Source organism: Kogia breviceps, chromosome 13, assembly GCF_026419965.1.
Source record: "Kogia breviceps isolate mKogBre1 chromosome 13, mKogBre1 haplotype 1, whole genome shotgun sequence".
NCBI lineage: Eukaryota > Metazoa > Chordata > Mammalia > Artiodactyla > Physeteridae > Kogia > Kogia breviceps.
Window position 1 is genome coordinate 16285573 of NC_081322.1, and position 21446 is coordinate 16307018.

General features: G+C 33.3%; 1 protein-coding gene across 1 annotated transcript in view; it reads left to right on the forward strand.

The window, feature by feature from the left end:
* Nucleotides 1-21446, forward strand: part of EYS (eyes shut homolog) — a 1724957-nt gene that overhangs the window by 530318 nt on the left and 1173193 nt on the right. Inside the window, exons 14-15 of the mRNA XM_059083021.1 lie at nt 8512-8608; nt 8798-8899. Of these exons, the coding sequence (XP_058939004.1) occupies nt 8512-8608; nt 8798-8899 (199 nt within the window). The remainder of the gene's footprint in view (nt 1-8511; nt 8609-8797; nt 8900-21446) is intronic.

Genomic DNA, 21446 nt, shown 5'->3' on the forward strand with positions numbered 1-21446 from the left:
AGGTGGGCACAGTGAATCTTGAGCTTATTCAGTCTTAATTATTATTCAACACAAAATATTGCTGGAGTGCACATCATTTCTAAAATATTTTGCTTTATATACATAAACATATTTATATATAAACACATAAGTTTTATATATAAACATATATATTTATATATATAAACATTTATAACATAACTACTGTAAAAATGTTATATATAAACATATATATGCATATTTATATATAAATATATATTTATATATTATAAATATATAAATATATCACATTATTATACATAATATATAATATAATAATATATTTATAATAATTTTACATATATTATTAATTATAATTTATATATCATTTGGTATAACATATCTTATATATAGAATATATTACTATTTAATATATATTGTATATAACATATAATAAAATAATACAATGTTATATATGCTAATATATATTTATATATTATAATACAATATATTATATTATATTATATTATATATATTATACTACATCATATTATATATAAAATATATATTATATATATTTTATACAAAATATAATATATTATATAATATATAATATATAATATATTACATAATATATAATAGATGTCATATAATGTGATATATTATATATTATAATTTATAATATATTATATTTATATAATTATAAATATAATTATAATATAATATATTTTGTATATAATTATAAATATAATTTTATTATAATAATATAATATATGTCATATTATATAAAATAATATATAATGATATTAAAAAACAATTTATGTTATATTATAAAGCATATGTTATATAATGATATATGTTATATTATAATAATACAGTTAATATATTATATATAATAATATAATATATATTATAAGTATATAATATACTCAAAATATCATAAAATATCATTATAATTTATATTATATTATTTATAATAATATAAATTGTGTATTATATAGCAATATAATAATATATTTAATATGCTAAATATGTTATCAATATAATGCATATAATATATATTTCATATAATATATAATATATAACATAATATATTACTAATTATTATATAATATAGAAGATATTACAGAGAAAATAGAATGAACTTTTTGGCCAACCCAATATTATTATAAGATGTAGTATATTATATATAATATGTATTATAATATATAATATATAGTTATATAATATATAGTATATCATCCATTATTAGTAAATTAAATTATATATTATATCATATTTTATATATTATAATATGATATACATTATTTTAATATAATAATATAATGAATTATATTATATACATTATATTATATATTGTTATATTATTATATAATACAGAATATATAATATGTTATATAATATATAATATTGTATATATGTTTAATATATTATTTATATATAAATATATAATTATACATATAAATGTTTTATATATAAACATATTTTTACATATGTTTTTTATATAAACATATTTATAACATAACTATTGTAAAAATGTTTACTTACTATTGCCTTTACTGGTATTCTTCAACCTCTGTAACAGATCAAAGCTAAAGTCTGCAGCATTAAAAAACTACCTTAGAATATTAAAAATAGGTCGACTATGGGTTACCTTAAGCACTATGCTGTGATTTAATTTTATAGCTGTTATTTAAAATACATTCTATTTCAGAGGCATCATATCATTTCTTAAAGAAAATATTCTGATCAAATTCCATTTTTAAAAGTACTGAAATTGTAAACCACAAAGAATCCCAAGACTTAACATCTTAGACAGACAGGAATTGAAAGGTGTAATAGGACTCTAAGTTGTTGGTGTTTGTCAAGTGACTAGAATATGGCAGGTTCTTGAGAAAAGAGTGTTAACGCTTAACATCTGAGAGCTGAGCATCCACATTTCTGAAATTTTGTTCGCAACTTTTAATCAGTTTATAAATTTTATCACAGCTTAAATATAAGTATAAATAAAATCCCAGTGTTTTGGTGATAAAGTAACTACATACTAGACAACTAAATTATAAATGGCGTTAAAATTTACCTTGAAGTTGGTAATTCCCTGGCAGTTCAGTGGTTAGGACTCTGTGCTTTCACTGCTTGAGGGCCCAGGTTCTATCCCTGTTCAGGGAACTAAGCCTCATGGCCAAAAAATAATAATAATAATAATAAAGTTAATACTTTGATTTATGCCAAATCTATTACTCAGCTGGTAAAATATTTTGGTTCATGTGACTGAAACTTGTAGGCAAAACAACAATCTAATCCATTTGGTCCAATATTAGCTACTGTAGTAAAACACCAGAATTACTGTGATCATGTTTTGCAACAGAAAGTAAGGGCAATCCTTCTGCCTTCTGATTAGACCTGAGGTGAGTTAATTTGTTCCTTATGAACACTGAACATTTTCTATTGGAAAATAGGCAGAGAATAATCTTATTTGTTTAAACAATTTATCTGATTAAAAAATCAGTCCTTTAATAAATATAAAAATAGTGAACAGAAAGACATATATAATTTTATAAGATTCCTAGAAACAAATGTGCTTTACTCTTGGTCCCTCTATAGTGTTAGCTTTGGTGATGTAGTATGCAATCAATTTACACAGCCCAAAATTTATTTTATACTACATATGTTTTTTTGCTTCTCTAAACCATGCTCTGCACACAACACATGTGAATCTTGCAACTACATGTTGCTAGTGTTTTAGATATCTAAAAATTGTATTCCTTATTAACTGAGTCAACAAACATATATGGATTTCCTACCATGCGTCAAGTCTTGAGATAGGTTCTGGAGAAATTAAAAGTGGCAATGACATGCCCTCAAGGATTTTAAGTTCAAGGAAGAGACACATAATTTAACTAACCATTAGAGTATGAAGTAGTAAGAGCTTTCCCATTTACAACAGAGATATGCACAAGCAAAGAGGATTTGTGGATGTACACCCCAGCTTTCTCGCTGACTGTGACAACTCTGAGTTATGTGGCAAATGATTTCTAAGAGACTCTCCACCAGCCTGGGACCTTGGTTGTCCACAGCAATAACCTTCTCATTAAACCACTCTCTTCCTTCTTTTATTTCCCCACCCCCTTGCAATAATCCCTGGGACCTCAAATAAGGTACTTGCATGCAAATCATTTATCTCAATTCTTATTGCAGAATAACTCAAGCTAAGACACAGAGCAAACCCTATCCCTTTGGCAATTACGGTTGATTCAAGGGTGGGCATGGACCTGGAATAGTCCCAGACAGAGCCTTTCCCTGGAACTGATGCTGAGAGCAGCTTTCTCTTTCTGCCAATATTTCAGTTGGTGCAGCCAACACCATGTTCCCTTCCCATGGAGATCTATATGCTGGAGGAGAGGTGTGTGTGTAAAAAAAACGTGTCCTGGAAGTTCCTATAGTTTTTTCTTTAATTCTGCAAACTACCTGGTACCCTTACTAGTTAAGCTACCTGTAAATCCCATTTATTATCAAAGTTAGCATTTTTGTGTATACTGTATGTGATCAAGAGTAATGTCTAATGCATAACTGTGAAAGGAAAGAGCTAATTAAGTAGGAGAGGTTGAATAAACCGAGCTCAACTTCAGGCTGATAGAAATGGAGTATAAAAATGACATGAGGATTACAGAGGTACAGGTGACTTAGGATGAACTGCATGTGAAATCCACATGTATAGCACACAGTAGAGTCTCTGTGTTAGAATATATGTGTATATACAGTGAGGGACATAAAATATTGCATTCTTAATATTATTTTCTAATATTCTCTAAGATTCTTTCTCTTTTTACTTTGAATTATTTCTCTGTTTATAGGCAAGAACATAACCCTATCAAATATTTCTTTTTAAAATTTATTTTATTGAAGTATAGTTAATTTACAATGTGCTAATTTCTACTGTACAGTAAAGTGATTCAGTTACGTGTATGTGTGTGTGTATATATATATATATATTCTTTTCCATATTACTTTCCATTATGGTTTATCACAAGATGTTAACTATCATTTCCTATGCTATACAGTAGGATGTTGTTTTTTATCTGTTTTATATATATTAGTTTACATCTGCTAACCTCAAGCTCCCAATCCCTCCCTCCCCCAACCCCACAAAATATTTCTAATTTAATTTAAAGGGCTTAGTTTCCAAATGTAGCCACTTCACCCATAGGTCTCCAAGGTGAAAGAAGCAACAGTTTCTTTAAATGAACTTTATGAAGGTCTAAAATGTGGAAAGGACTCCTTCGCTACAATACAAGGATTCACTTGTAGTGGAGGGAAGAGTCGGATAATTTATGTGTGTTATTGATTTACAATGGGGATTCTAAGTTTGATGGATTTATATTACAAGAGGAGGTGAGAAGTTGTATTTAAACATGTCTATTAATCCCGTATATATACTATCTTTATGATAAAGCCATATTACCTGAGGTGCATAATTCTGAGCACCAAATAAATGTGTCACTTGATGAATGGTTTGTCTAAATTAAAAATTACTCCTTTTGACAATTAAAAACATGTGCTCATGTAGTAGTGTATATCTATTAGGTTTAAATAGCTGTTGAAATTTATATGCAGAAGATTCTTCAAAGAAAATATATATTATTGCCAATTAACTTTAAAATATGTCAAATTTTTATTACATTTAAAAACATGAGCTTTTATACTCATTTTCTAAAAGTTTACTTTAAAATCATGTTAAAAAACAGGGTCTATTGAAAATATTACTTTTATCTTTTCATATATAATTGTTTTTAAAGTTAAGTCTGCACCTATTTTGTAATATTGGATAATTTTTAAAGAAATTATTAATATTTGTATTATGTCATTTACAAAATAAAGAAAGCAATATTTTTTCCTGACTTGCCAAGAAAGGTCTCTCTTTGTTTCCATAAAGTTTTAAAATCTAGGGAAATTAAAATTTTAATTAAAGAGAAATAAAAATTTCTAATGCTTTTGCAAATATTTAATTTTCATATTTTATTTATTTATTTGTTTGTTTATTTATTGGCTACGTTGGGTCTTAGTTGCAGCACATGGAACGTATGCGGGATCTTTAGTTGTGGCACACTGTCCTCTCTCTAGTTGTCTCATGCTGGTTTTCTCTTCTCTAGTTGCAGCACGCAGGTTGCAGAGCACGTGAGCTCTGTAGTTGTGGCATGCAGGCTCCAGAGCACGTGGGCTGTGTAGTTGGCGGCATGTGGGCTCTCTGGCCGAGGTGCAAGAGTTCAGTAGTTGTGGTGCGCAGGCTTAGCTGCCCTGCGGCATGTGAGATCTTAGTTCCCTCACCAGGGATCCAACCAGCTTCCCCTGCATTGGAAGGCAGATTCTTTACCACTGGATCACCAAGGAATTCCTGAAAATAATTCATTTTAATACTTTTTTTTGTTTGTCTTAAAATGTATGGTTTTTACACTACATTGTTTGAATACATGGAAAATACACTCTAATTGTCACTATTTACTTCATTTCTCATTACTCCAGCTGATATTACTTCTAATGTGAGAGTTGTCAAATATAGCCCTGAATGATAAAATGCTTAATAAAAAGGTTTTATGAAAACCTATTATTAGTGTACTTTGTTCTATGCCATCCCCTCTAGAGAATAAAGTATAAAAAGGTTACATTTGTTAGAACTGAGAAAATATTAAGTGATTAAAAATACTATACCTGTAATCTACATTGATTTAGTTCTGGATTTGAGCAGTAGTTTGAGTAACTAATTTAAATATAAAAATAGGATTTATTAATCAGTCACATGCATTTGCTGCAACGATCACAGGTAAGACAGTATAAGAAAAACATCAAGAGGACATTTGTTTGAGAATTGCTCATTATTTGTGTGTGAAGAACTCTATTGCAGTTAATAAAATAGAGTTAGCTGAATAGATCTGGATAAGAATAAATAGGAGAGGAATAGCATAGAATTAATTCATTGTACTTTAAGTTTTGGCAGACTTTTAGCTGTCACTGCATATATTCAGAACAAATATCCTTCACATGAATATGTATCAATTTCTAAAACCAAGGACTATGGAAAATTTAGTTTGGAACAACGTATATATACATCTCACTCCTTTAAATCCCCCAAACTTACACTTTCCCTGCAAAGCTTTGGCTTATTTTAAATGCGATCCACATCTACTTTATTTTTTTCTCCCAATGTCCACTGCATTTCAGCAATCTCATTTCCTCAGTCCATTGACATATGTTGCTAGGTGGTAACACAACTCCATCTCAGAAATGTCAAACTAAATGTATGAGGCAAGATCACGGAAAACAAGGTTATCCTGTGAGCTGTCCAAGTTCCCAGGTGCTGAATGTTCTGATCCATCAGCCCAGCTGAACTCAGGGAGGCACACTGCAGTCCTCTAGCTGGTCAGTGCCCCTGAGTTCCAGTGCCACAAAAGGACATTTCTAAAAAACAACTTAAGGTCAAAATGCCCTGTGTCCCAGGTTACACTAGTTATGCTAAAAGTAGAAATGGTGGAATGCATCCAACTTTCTAAATCTTTAACTTGAAAAAAAAATTAACTAGTGTAAAATATTTACGGAAATAGCTTATTATTTATTTATAACTGTACTATGACATTTACAGTTTAATATAACAGTAATAGTGATTGATGAATTGTGTTGAAATGTGTTGCAATAATAACTTGTTCACCTAATATTACAGCTCTATATTAACTTGGAAATAACTAATTTATAATAACAAAATTTTGTTCTGGATGCTGAGGATACAATATCTACTGAATGAATAAAATTAGAAGCATGCAACTTCAGAGTTTAACTTGAAAGATTTGATAATCGAGAAAGAAAAAGTAACACAAATTAATACCAGTGCTTTTCCAGAAGACTGCCTGGTCTGCTAGTCACGTAGACATTCTCGGTTTCTTATTAGTGTTTCTTTCATGGGACATCTTTGTTCCATCTTTCTACTTTTAATCTATTGTTGTCTCTATATGTAAAGGGAATTTTTTTTAGATATCATGTAGTCCTGCTATTTTATTTAATCTGATTGTTTCTGCCTTTTACCTGAATTTTTTTTTTAAAAAAATCATATTTAATGTAATTATTGCTATATATGGCTTTAAATAAATTGTCTTGCTATTTGCTTTTTACTGGTCATATCTGTACTTTGTTCCTTTATACTTGCCTCCTTTTGGATTATGTCATTTTAAGTTTTCATATTATCTCCTGTTAAGGAAGCAGCCATATTTCACAAGGCATAGTATCAACTTCCCAAACTCTAACTGGAAGGTGGGTTTGGCCTTTGACCTGATGGCAGACACCACAGAGAATGTCAGGGGCTTGTGGCATGGTGTGATGTGAAAAGATAAAGCTGGCCAGTCCCAGGTTATTTAATGGGAATCTGAGTAAGGAAATGTGAAGAGAATTTTCCACTCAGCAGTAAATGCTGAAGCTGAAAGGTCATGATATAGAGACAAGGGAAACTGTGCTACATTATCTGCATGACAATATTACAATATTGTAATGACAATATTAAAAGAATCTGACACTTTCAACATGAAGAGATATTTGGAGACAGAATGAGGAAGAGAAATTTTATGAGAAGGTACAATGGAAGCAAGATGGCCATTCATGGGTAGATAGACCATCCTCTCTTTCCCATATTTCTCAATTCCAATCCCGGTCTATGTGTATGCCACTAATAAAGTTTTGTTAGGGTAACTTGAATGACCTTCTGTTCCTCAAACTAAAAAAATCTGAGTAGATATTGACATTATAATGTCACTTCAATTATATGGTGCTTAGTTATAGCACTGAAAAAGTAAAAGAAAAGAAAATCCTCAAAAATATTAACAAGAAAAATATAAAAATAATATTAGCAGTAAAACATATATAATATATAGTTATACTTAGTTATTCTATAACCATGGAAATAATTGTTTGAATGGTCATCATAAATATTAAAATATTTAATGTATTTTAAATAGTGATATAAATTTGATTTTTTTCTGACACAAATATGTTGAAATAATTACAACAGACTTTTATAAGTCTATAATTTTATTTCCATGTTTTCTTTGCTTTTTTAAAAACATAACTGGCATGTGTTTAAATGGATGACTGATTATTTAGCTATGAATCAAAAGCAGTTAAATTTGCCTCATCTGCTAACTGCTTTGAATAAATCTGATCATTGAAGTTCATTTTTACTTTAAGATTGGTCATCACATTAATTCATTTGCTTTCCAGATAGTTTCAGGTTTTTTTGTTCAAACACTTAAAGACCTTAAAACAACAACATTAGCATTAAGTCTATTTCCACAGTAGATTTAGTAAAGTAGTCCTCCCTTGATTCTTTCATTTGAACTCGTTAGTTAGAAACTAGCATAATTTTATTCAGACATTACTTGAAATAGAGTAGTATGAGAACTCAGAGATGAGGTGTTTTCTCCCTCCCATTTTTTTTCATAACTTCCATTATGAGCATATTTTCCAGACTCTTTACTACTGATTCCAATTCTCTACCCATCTTCTCTCTCTTTGCAGGATTTAAAGGTGAACACTGTGAAATTAACATGAATGAGTGCTTCCCCCTTCCTTGTCAGAACTGTGGTGACTGTAAAGTTGGGGTCAACAATTTCAGGTATAGAAAACCAAAAAACATCTATATACATGTTCATGCATCTAGATGTATCCAAATGTATGTATATTTATAATGTCAATGGACACATTGAACAACACTTGTGCTTATTAACAATTTGCTGTGCTATGGTGATTTGAATTTTCAGCTTTAAACTTTTACAATGGAGTTATTAAATTTCTTGTTTAAAAGGAGTGTTTGCAGACCTTGGTTTTCTGGACCTCTATGTGAAACTAATAAGTATTCCTCTAAACCTTGCCAAAATAATGGAATCTCTGTGGATCTGACAAGTAGGTTAGAGGCTACATTTTTTTTTCTGAATCTGTTATTTTATATGTAAAATATAACAAATAATAAAGGAAACACACATGTACCCATTATTCAACTTAAGAAGCTGAATATTGCTGATACTCTTCTGTTTGTCCTCAAGTACTCCTCCACTCTCCGACCCAATTATATTGAATATCCTGAATCTATATTTATTGCCCTTGCCTTTAGTATACATAAATTAACTATTTGTATGTATGCCTGAACAAAACACTCTTTAGTTTGAATATTAATATAACTGAGATAATATTGTGTATCATCTTCCATAACAATCCATTCTGTTGAAGATGACATTTCTGTATTATCTGTTAGTGCATGTGTCTGTTGTTCATTTTTTGGTATGTGTGTGTTAATTTTACTTTTATTTTATTTTTTTAACATCTTTATTAGAGTATAACTCTTTTACAATAGTGTGTTAGTTTCTGCTTTACAACAAAGTGAATCAGTTATACATATACATATGTTCCCATATCTCTTCCCTCTTGTGTCTCCCTCCCTCCCACCCTCCTTATCCCACCCCTCTAGGTGGTCACAAAGCACAGAGCTGATCTCCCTGTGCTATGCAGCTGCTTCCCACTAGCTATCTATTTAACATTTGGTAGTGTATATATGTCCCTGCCAATCTCTCACTTCATCACAGCTTACCCTTCCCCCTCCAATTATCCTCAGGTCCATGCTCTTGTAGGTCTTTGTTTTATTCCCGTCCTACCACTAATCTCTTAATTACATTTTTTTTTCTTAGATTCCATATATATGTATTAACATATGGTAATTGTTTTTCTCCTTCTGACTTACTTCACTCTGTATGACAGACTCCAGATCTATCCACCTCATTACAAATAATTCAGTTTCCTTTCTTTTTATGGCTGAGTAATATTCCATTGTATATATGTGCCACATCTTCTTTATCCATTCATCTGTGGATGGACACGTAGGTTGCTTTCGTGTCCTGGCTATCATAAATAGAGCTGCAATGAACATTTTGGTACATGACTCTTTTTGAATTATAGTTTTCTCAGGGTATATGCCCAGTAGTGGGATTACGGGGTCATATGGTAGTTCTATTTGTAGTTTTTTAAGGAACCTCCATACTGTTCTCCATAGTGGCTGTATCAATTTACATTCCCACCAGCAGTGCAAGAGGGTTCCCTTTTCTCCACACCCTCTCCAGAATTTATTGTTTCTAGAGTTTTTGATGATGGCCAATCTGACCGGTGTGAAATGATATCTCATTGTAGTTTTTTTTTTTTTTTTTTTTTTTTGCGGTATGCGGGCCTCTCACTGTTGTGGCCTCTCCCGTTGCGGAGCACAGGCTCCAGATGCGCAGGCCTAGCGGCCGCGGCTCAAAGGGTTAGTTGCTCCACAGCATGTGGGATCTTCCCGGACCAGGGCACGAACCCGTGTCCCCTGCATCGGCAGGCGGACTCTCAACCGCTGCGCCACCAGGGAAGCCTCATTGTAGTTTTGATTTGCATTTCTCTAATGATTAATGAGGTTGAGCATTCTTTCATGTGTTTGTTGGCAATCTGTGTATCTTCTTTGGAGAAATGTCTATTTAGTTCTTCTGCCCATTTTTGGATTGGGTTGTTTGTTTTTTTGTTATTGAGCTGTATGAGTTGCTATTAATTTTGGATATTAATCCTTTGTCAGTTGCTTCATTTGCAAATATTTTCTCCCATTCTGAGGGTTGCCTTTTGGTCTTGTTTATGGTATCCTTTGCTGTGCAAAAGCTTTTAAGTTTCATTAGGTCCCATTTGTTTATTTTTGTTTCTATTTCCATTTCTCTAGGAGGTGGGTCAAAAAGGATCTTGCTGTGATGTATGTCATAGAGTGTTCTGCCTATGTTTTCCTCTAAGAGTTTGATAGTGTCTGGCCTTACATTTAGGTCTTTAACCCATTTTGAGTTTATTTTTGTGTGTGGTGTTAGGGAGTGTTCTAATTTCGTACTTTTACATGTAGCTGTCCAGTTTTCCCAGCACCACTTATTGAAGAGGCTGTCTTTTCTCCGCTGTATATCCTTCCCTCCTTTATCAAAGATAAGGTGACCATATGTGTGTGGTTTTATCTCTGGGCTTTCTATCCTGTTCCATTGATCTATATTTCTGTTTTTGTGCCAGTACCATACTGTCTTGATTACTGTAGCTTTGTCGTATAGTCTGAAGTCAGGGAGCTTGATTCCTCCAGCTCCATTTTTCGTTCTCAAGATTGCTTTGGCTTTTCGAGGTCTTTTGTGTTTCCATACAAATTGTGAAAATTTTTGTTCTAGTTCTGTAAAAAATGCCAGTGGTAGTTCGATAGAGATTGCATTGAATTTGTAGATTTCTTTGGGTAGTAGAGTCATTTTCACAGTGTTGATTCTTCCAATCCAAGAACATGGTATATTTCTCCACCTATTTGTATCATCTTTAATTTCTTTCATCAGTGTCTTATCATTTTCTGCATACAGGTCTTTTGTCTCCTTATGTAGGTTTATTCCTAGATATTTTATTCTTTTTGTTGCAATGGTAAATGGGAGCGTTTTCTTAATTTCACTCTCAGATTTTTCATCATTAGTGTATAAGAATGCCAGAGATTTCTGTGCATTAAATTTGTATACTGCTACTTTACCAAATTCATTGATTAGCTCTAGTAGTTTTCTGGTAGCATCCTTAGGGTTCTCTATGTATAGTATCATGTCATCTGCAAACAGTGGCTCATTTTTAACTATTGTAGAATATTCCATTGAAATATATACCAACTGCATGTATCATTTTCCTGGTTGTAGGTATTTGGGTTATTTGTCTCTTTTTTCCTAGAAATAATTATACTATTAAGGTTTTCAAATATTTCTCCATATATGCAAATACAAATGTTACTCTAGTTTTCAGACCCAGAGAATATTTGGACCTTTGGGTAACCACTTTAACATTTATTATATCATGGGTTTTTTTCCCCAGTGCACCTTGAAAATGGAATATTCACACTGTTATGAGAGTGAGTAAAGGGTCCTATTTTCAATGTCAAAATGTTCTATTTGGGCTTATCTGCTGTGTGTAAATTATACCTCCTTTTGGTTTTCCTCTTTGTTCCCATATGTGAGAACACATATACATTTCAAGATATTTCATATTCTTTCTAGAAATACCTATTTATGGCATCTGCCCATTAATGTACTCTTCTTATTGATTTGTAAGAGCCTTTATATATTCTAATTAATACTTCTGTTAGTTGTATGTATTGGGTAGGCCAAAAAGTCTGTTTGAGATTTTCCGTAAGATGTTACAGAAAAACCCAAATGACAGTTTTGGCCAACCCAATACTACCGAAAATATATTCTACTGTTTGTGGCTTGACATGTCACCTCCTTTATGAAAACTGTGAGTACTAAAATCATTTTTAATGTAATTGAATTACTCATTCACTTTGTGTATGGCTTGCTTTGTTAAATCTTGTTTAAAAATATTTACCCTAGGATTAAAAGATGTTTCTTATATTTCCTTTTAAAATATTTTAGCTTCTGCACTTTATATATTTTTAACATGTTCATTGGAGTATAATTGCTTTACAATGGTGTGTTAGTTTCTGCTGTATAACAAAGTGAATCAGCTATACGTATACATATATCCCCATATTCCCTCCCTGTTTTGTCTCCCTCCCACCCTCCTTATCCCACCCCTCTAGGTGGTCACAAAGCACCGAGCTGATCTCTGTGCTATGCGGCTGCTTCCCACTATCTATTTCACATTTAGTAGTATATGTTTGTCCATGCCACTCTCTCACTTCATCCCAGCTTACCCTTACCCTTCCCTGTGTCCTCAAGTCCATTCTCTACGTCTGTGTCTTTACTCCTGTCCTGCCCCTAGGTTCTTCAGAACCTTTTTTTTTTTTTTTTTTTTACTTCCATATATATGTGTTAGCATAAGGTATTTGTTTTTCTCTTTCTGACTTACTTCACTATGTATGACAGTCTCTAGGTCCATCCAACTCACTACAAATAACTCACTTTGGGTTCTTTTTATGGCTGAGTAATATCCCATTGTATATATATGTCATATCTGCTTTATCCATTCATCCACCGATGGACACTTAGGTTGCTTCCATGACTTGTCCTGGCTATTGTAAATATTGCTGCAATGAATATTTTGGTATATGTCTCTTTTTGAATTATGATTTTCTCAGGGTATATGCCCAGTACTGAGATTGCTGGGTTGTATGGTAGTTCTATTTTTTGTTTTTTAAGGAACCTCCATACTGTTCTCCATAGTGGCTGTATCTATTTACATTCCCACCAACAGTTCAAAAGGGTTCCCTTTTCTCCACACCCTCTCCAACATTTATTGTTTGTAGGTTTTGTGATGATGGCCATTCTGACTGGTGTGAGGTGATACCTCATTGTAGTGTTGATTTGCATTTCTCTAATGATTAGTGATGTTGAGCATTCATTCATGTGTTTGTTGGCAATCTGTATTTCTTCTTTGGAGAAACGTCTGTTTATGTCTTCTGCCCATTTTTGGATTGGGTTGTTTGTTTTTTTGATATTGAGCTGAATAAGCTGCATGTAAATTTTGGAGATTAATCCTTTGTCAGTTGCTTCATTTGCAAATATTTTCTCCCATTCTGAGGGTTATCTTTTCATCTTGTTTATGGTTTCCTTTGCTGTGTAAAAGCTTTTAAGTTTCATTAGGTCCCATTTGTTTGTTTTTGTTTTTATTTCAATTTCTCTAGGAGGTGGGTCAAAAAGGATCTTGCTGTGATTTAAATCATAGAGTGTTCTGCCTATGTTTTCCTCTAAGAGTTTTATAGTGTCTGTCTTTACATTTATGTCTTTAATCAATTTTGAGTTTATTTTTGTGTATGTTGTTAGAGAGTGTTTTAATTTCATTAATTTACATGTAACAGTTCAGCTTTCCCAGCACCACTGCTGATAAGGCTGTCTTTTCTCCACTGTGTATTCTTGCCTCCTTTATCAAAGATAAGGTGACCATATGTGTGTGGGTTTATCTCTGGGCTTTCTATCCTGTTCCATTGGTCTATATTTCTGTTTAAGTGCCAGTACCATACTGTCGTGATTACTGTAACTTTCTAGAAGATTTTGAAGTCAGGGAGCCTGCTTTCTCTAGCTCTGTGACAAAATTCAACACCCATTTATGATAAAAACCCTCCAGAAAGTAAGAGGGAAATTACCTCAACATAATAAAAGCCATATATGACAAACCCACAGCCAACATCATTCTCAATGGTGAAATACTGAAACCATTTCCACTAAGATCAGAGACAAGACAATGTTGCCGACTCTCACCATATTATTCAGCATAGTATTGGAAGTTTTAACCACAGCAATCAGAGAAAAAAAGAAATAAAAGCAATCCAAATTGGAAAAGAGGAAGTAAAACTGTCACTGTTTGCAGATGATATGATACTATACATAAAGAATCCTAAAGATGCTACCAGAAAACTACTAGAGCTAATCAATGAACTTGGTAAAATAACAGGATACAAAATTAATGAACAGAAATCTCTTGCATTCGTATACACTAATGATGAAAAATCTGAAAGAGAAATTAAGGAAACACTCCCATTTACCACTGCAATAAAAAGAATAAAATACCTAGGAATAAACCTACCTAAGGAGACAAAGGACATGCTCTTTATTTTTAAATCTTCATCTCTCTGAATATTGTGTGTGTGTGAGCTCTGTGGTGTAAGGGAAACACATAAGTTCATTTTTTCCATGTGACTAACCAGTTGTGCCTGCTACTCGTGTTGAATGAGTACATTTTTTACTCGCTGATCTGCCTGATCGCCAATGCTTTCTAGTTGCTGATCAAGTTCTCATACATGACTATGTGTATTTCTCTGTCTCTATTCTGTTTCCTTAGTTCAATTAGTTGTCCACGTGTCAGTACCATAAATATTTACTACTTACATTTGAAAACCTCAATATTGATAGTACAAGGCATCTCATATTTTTAATCTGCTTCAAGAAGATTTAGTCACTTTTGACAGTTTCTTCTGTTCCACATAAATCCTCACATTCCAACAAGCAAACAAAGACCAGGTAGAAGTTTAATTGGAAGTTAATCAAATTTGTAGGTCAGTTTGAGAAGAATTGATATTTATTTATTTATTTGGGCCTTTTAAAATATCTTTCCAAAAAAATAAAATGAACAAATTCAATTTGACATTCATTGATTAAGATTAAAAAAAGACTAATTTGCCAGATCACAGTTGCTCCCCAGGTAGCAAGGGCTCTGTCTGTGTGTTTTAATAGAGTTCCAACATCTAGAATTGCTGTAAAATTTGTATCACAATCTGCTAAAGTTTCTGATAATCTTCTATTATTTCTATGGCCCTCTGGCCTTGCACTGTCTAATTGGTGAAGTAGATGGGTCCATGTTCGAATCCACCCCTGCAACTCTCAAGACTTTCAAGGGCACACTAATTACTACAAGGTCCATAGGGATACAGAATTGCGTTCAGTTTAAAATGTTGATAAGTCTGAAGGAGCATTACAAGATCTTCTAATTGGGCTTTCCTCCATAATAGCTCTTATTCCAATATGAAAATTCTATTATTAAATATATTAACTACACTATACTTTCTGGGAAAGTATAGTGGGGAAAAGCAAAACAAAATGGATTTATTACCCATCCACCAGATCTGAATAATCTTTTACTCCTACTGGTGAAGCAGTGGTATTTCAAAAATAAGTATAAGTTCAGAGGGAGCTGAACTCAATGACTCCTAAAAGTCTGAACATTTTAATTTCATCAGTGAATAGTCATATGAATAAAAGGTCTCAGCTCCCTCTGAAGGAGGCTTTAGGATGATATAGGAAACATCTGTGACTATATCACTAGATCCTAATGCAAAGGGGCATCCTTCAGTTGAGGGACTGCGTCTGTGACATATCTTAGGTTTGAAATTATGTAAGCACCTAGGAATCCCAACAAAGACAACTGGAATTACATTTCTGTCCTGAAGATCCATATATTTAATTCTATATATATAACGTAGCATCATAGCATTCTGTCTTCATGTTTCATTTCTAGAAAGTCATCACCAGCTGGCCATTGCCAAGAGTATCTGTGAATCTATCCGTTGATCATCATTCTGTTTCTCTGATTCATGTGGTTATTTGTTCATTGTTGTATCTGGTAGTCAAGCATATCTAACAGGCTTTATCCTATTATTCTTGGATCCCATTATTCTCATTCATATCAGGGACCCTAGCTTCGCTGCAGCAAGCCACATTGTCACCTCCAGTCTTTAAAGGACTATCACCACAAAGCTCATTGAAACAGTAGTGATCCTTACCCACCCTATTTCACTCTTGTGAGTGGAGTGCCCTCCTGGGTGATGGAGTGTCTTTCCAGGAGATTGAAATGCCCTTCTATATCCTGTGGGGATAGAAAGTAAGAGGTAACTGGGCAGCTTACACATAATTGATCCATTCAGACATTCCCATTAACAATAAGCCTATGATCTCTGGCACTTCTATCTCACTAACCTAAACTGGAATTAAGCTCTGGTTTTGATCAGACAGCCTATCTGACACACCAAATATTAGCATCTTAAATCTTTTCTCTCCATCCATATCAATAAATTCAGCTAATTTAAGTCATATTTATTCTCCCTTGGTCTGATCACTTTAGATCCAATCACACACATTCTCCCCAATTTTGTGACAATACAGATTTCTGGGGTTTTATGCAATTATTTCAAGGCATAGGCTATCTGTTTCCAGTTAAATGTTTCCATATTTCATTAGCAAAGGTGGAATCTAACCCTTTTTATGATCTGAAGCCAATGAGAAATGCTTGGAAGAGGCAGGGGAAAACTGGCAACAGTTTATAAGTCAACTCTTTCAGAGGTATTTAACGGAAGGCTTGTATGCTGAGAAGTGCAGATTACCTAAGTCACAGGGGACCCTCTCCCTGTTGCCTCTCCCAGTATGAAAGTTAAAGTCAATTCAGAGATTTATAGTTCTAAGCCATGTCTATCCTCTCTCTACAGAGGTATGAACTCCTTCAAAATTAATATACAGTCTGTTTGCTGCTGTTGTTTAGCAAAAAACTGAAAACTTAGTGGTTAAAAATAACAATAATTTATTATTTTCATATCTGTGGTCTTCTAAAATTTGCTTAATATACAATGGGTTTACCCAGGTTTCTGTGTAACACAGCTGATGGGAGAGGTGTGTTTGCAAGTCTGTTATGTTAGTTGAAATGCTCCACTCCAAATGTCTCTCATCCTCTTTGGACTAGCATGTTCTTCTCATGGAGTGGCAGAGATTCAACAGAATAAGCAGAAACATGCAAAGCCTCTTAAGCCCTGGGCTCAGAAATAGCACCCTTCTTCTTTACCTATAAATCACTGTCCAAAGAAAGATTCATGGCCAAGCCTGAATGTGTGGGGCAAATAAGCTCTTTTCCTATGGTAAAGCTCTGACCCGGAAGAGTGGTAAAGAACTAAGATAAAAAATGCTATCAACTAAACAGAAGCAAGGATTAGTACTTGGAAAATATGTCTACTATTTGCAAACTGATACATGAGGTATCAACTGCCTGGCCTTTCCAATTTGCCCTGCATGAGGCCTGAGAGATAGCTCTGAGGCAGAGACTGGGATAAAACGTATAGTAGAACCAAAGTGACCTTACAAGTCTAAATGAAGGTTTTCCATATGAATTCATTACATGGCTCTGGAAGACCACTTTCCCAATTCCAGAATAAGATCTCAAAGAGAAACAGAAGGGAGCCACTCAAATGCCCTCTGCTTGAAAGAGAACCACATGGTGGGTTCATGAACACAAGAATGATGAGTTCATTTACAGGGTTTATATTGACCCTTCAATCTATCTGATGACAGCAAAGTGTTTTCCAAAACCGAGAAAATCCTAAAAATCTTGATGGAAAATAAACAACTACTACTGGTGAGCAAGCTAACAGTCCAACATGCAGCTCACTAAAGAGCTTTTGTGCATATTACTCCTCAAGCTCAACTCATGATTAGGAAAAACTGCTGCCAATACAATATTCTGACTGAGCTCTGATTGAAATACAGCCTCTTCAAACATGAAACAGATGTTGGAGCTTTCTGAATATAGCTTTTGATCACCAGATTAGTGGTGCACTGCCCAGTGCCAGCATCTTTTTCCAGAGATCCCCCCCAGAGATCAAAAAGTTAGGGAAGGAAATAAAGGTGTCCCAGCCTAAGGAATGACTCTATTCAGAGACATCCTTTAAGGATGATAGTATAACAAATAGGAGATATTTGAAACCCCAAGACAATTTCCCTCTTTTTAAAAATGAAATAGCAGCCACTTTGGAAGACAGTTTAGCAGTTTCTTGAAAAATTTACAATATGATCCAACAATCACACTACTTGGTATTTGTTGAAACTTATATTCCACTCAAAAAACTACTAACAGTTGTTTTTATATAGTAGTTTTATTCATAATTGTCAAAATTTGGAAGCAGCTAAAATGTCCATCAGTAAATGAATGTATAAATAAACTGTGGTACATCCAGACAATGGAATATTAGTACTAAAAAGAAAGGAGCTGTCAAACTAGGAAAACTCACAGAGGAATCTTAAATGTGTATTACTAAATAAAAGGAGCCAATCTAAAATAGTTTACATTTATTATTATTCCAACAGCATAACATTCTGGAAAAAGCAAAACTATGGAGACCATAAAAAGATAGTGGTTGTCAGATTTTAGAGGAGATGGTGGGATGAGTAGATGAATCTCAAAAGATATTTAGGTTAGTGAAATTCTTCTGTACACTATGGTGGTGCACAAGGCACTATAGTTTTGTCAAAATCCATAGAATATACGGTACCAAGAGTGAACCTTAATATGAAGTATGGACTTGAGTGATAATATTGGGTTCATCATTTATAATAAATGTCCCACTCTGCTGGGGGGGGTGTTGACAGTGGGTGAAGTTTTGCATGTATGTAGTTAGGGGCTATGTGGGAACTCTACTTTCTGCTTAATTTTGCTGTGAACTTTAAACTAATCTACAAAATAAATTCTCTTTTAAAAAATGCCATCAACACAGCACCCTTTTATCTTTTCAACGTGTAATTGGGCAGGGCCTAACAAGCTTGCTTTAGTCTGAGTTTGAGGCAACAAGCTTTCTGTAATACCTGAGTAGGAGCCATAGAAAACTGAGCACTAAGCATTGGCTGAAATCTGTGAGAGAATATGAGAAAACATGAGCAAAGAGCACCACAAGCAATTCAAAGGGTAAAGAAATAAATAAGCAGTCAACAAATAATTAGGAAAACTGAAGTAAAATGAGATGTTTTGTCTTTGCAAGGCGAATCTAATCCACTGTTCATGGGAGGATAAAGAGCTATGTTGGGAAAAGTGTCATAAAGTTCATGTATAGGTATATGCCTTAGAGAAATCTTAAATGCAGGTACAAGGAGATATGTACAAGGTTACACATTTGTGATATGTTTACAGTGATGAAAATTTAGACACTCAAAGTAAACAAAAATGTAATATAACAATAAAAAACTATATAATTATTTAGTATGAATTAACTACCTAAGAATATATATTACTTAAATATTTATTGACAATATGATTGAATGGAAGAAAAAGTTATCAGAATAATACATGCAACATATTGTTCAGTAAAAAAATTTGTAAGAAGCTGCCAAGCTGTTTTCTAAAGTGGCTATTCCAGTTTTCATTTCTACCAACAGTGAATGAGACCTTCTGTTTCTGCACATTCTCCCAAGCATTTGGTGTTGTCAGTGCTCTGGATTTTTGCCACTCTAATAGGTGTGTAGTGGCATCTCACTGTTGTTCTGATTTAGGTCATAAACCTATTTTTAAATCAGGTTATTTGTCTTCTTATTGTTGAGTTTTAAGAGTTCTTTGTATATTTTGTGTGGCAGTCCTTTGCTAGACATGTCTTTTGCAAATACACTCTTCTAGTTTGTGGCTTGACAGGTCATCCTCTTGACATTGTCTTTCACAAAGCAGATTTTATAAAACTTTAATGAAGACCAGCTTATCAGTTCTTTCTCTCATAGATCATGCCCTTGGTGTCATATCTAAAAAGATAATAAACCCAATATCACCTAGATTTTTTCTTTAGTTACCCAAGATCATCTATCTAGGTTTTCTTTTTCGTTACCTTGAGGTGTTTAATAATTTTTCATTTTGCAATAAGTATGTGATCCATTTTAAGTTAATTTTTATGAAGAGTATAAGGCCTCTGTCTAGATTGGTTTTTGTTTGTTTGTTTGTTTGTTTTTTGTATGTGGATGTCTAGTTTTTCCAGCACCATTTATTGAAGAGGTCATCTTTTCTCCATTGTACTGCCTTTCTCCTCTTTGTCAAAGATCTGTTGAAAGTATCTATTGGGCTCTACTTCTAAGCCCTCTAATCTGTTCCATTGGTCTATTTTTTTCTTTTTTTTTTTTTTTTTTTTTTTTTTTTTTGCGGTATGAGGGCCTCTCACTGTTGTGGCCTCCTCCATTGTGGAGCACAGGTCTCTGGATGCGCAGGCTCAGCGGCTATGGCTCAAGGGCCTAGTCGCTCTGCGGCATGTGGGATCTTCCTGGACTGGGGCACGAACCCATGTCCCCTGCATTGGCAGGAGGACTCTCAACCACTGCGCCACCAGGGAAGCTCCGTTGGTATATTTATCTATTATTTAATAATACCATGCTGTCTTGATTACCACAACTTCATAGTAAGTCTTCAAGTTGGATAGTCTCAGTCCTCCTACTTTGATTTTTTCTACAATATTGTGTGGGCTATTCTGGGTATTTTGCATTTCCATACAAACTTTGAGTTCAGTTTGTCAAAATCCACAAAATAACTTGCTGGGATTTTGATTGGGATTTCATTAAAACTAGAGATAAATTTGGCTAGAAGTGACAAAGAATTTGGTAAATTAGCAGAATAAAAAATTAATGCACAGAAATCTCTTGCATTCCTATACACTAATGTTGAAAAATCTGAAAGTGAAATTAAGAAAACAATCCCAATTACCATTGTAACAAAAAGAATAAAATATCTAGGACTAAAACTACCTAAGGAGACAAAAGACTTGTATGCAGAAAATTATAAGACACTGATGAAAGAAATTAAAGATGATACAAACAGATGGAGAGATATACCGTGTTCTTAGATTGGAAGAAACAACATTGTGAAAATGACTCTACTCTCCAAAGCATTCAACAAATTCAATGCAATCCCTATCAAAGTACCATTGGCATTTTTCACAGAAGTAGAACAAAACATTTCACAATTTGTATGAAAACACAAAAGACCCCAATTACCCAAAGCAATCTTGAGAAAGAAAGACCTATCTGGAGAAATCAGGCTCCCTGACTTCAGACTATACTACAAACTTACAGTAATCACGACAGTATGGTACTGGCACAAAAACAGAAATATAGATCAATGGAACAGGATAGGAAGCCCAGAGATAAACCCACATACATGTAGTCACCTTATCTTTGATAAAGGAGGCAATAATATACAGTGGAGAAAAGACAGCC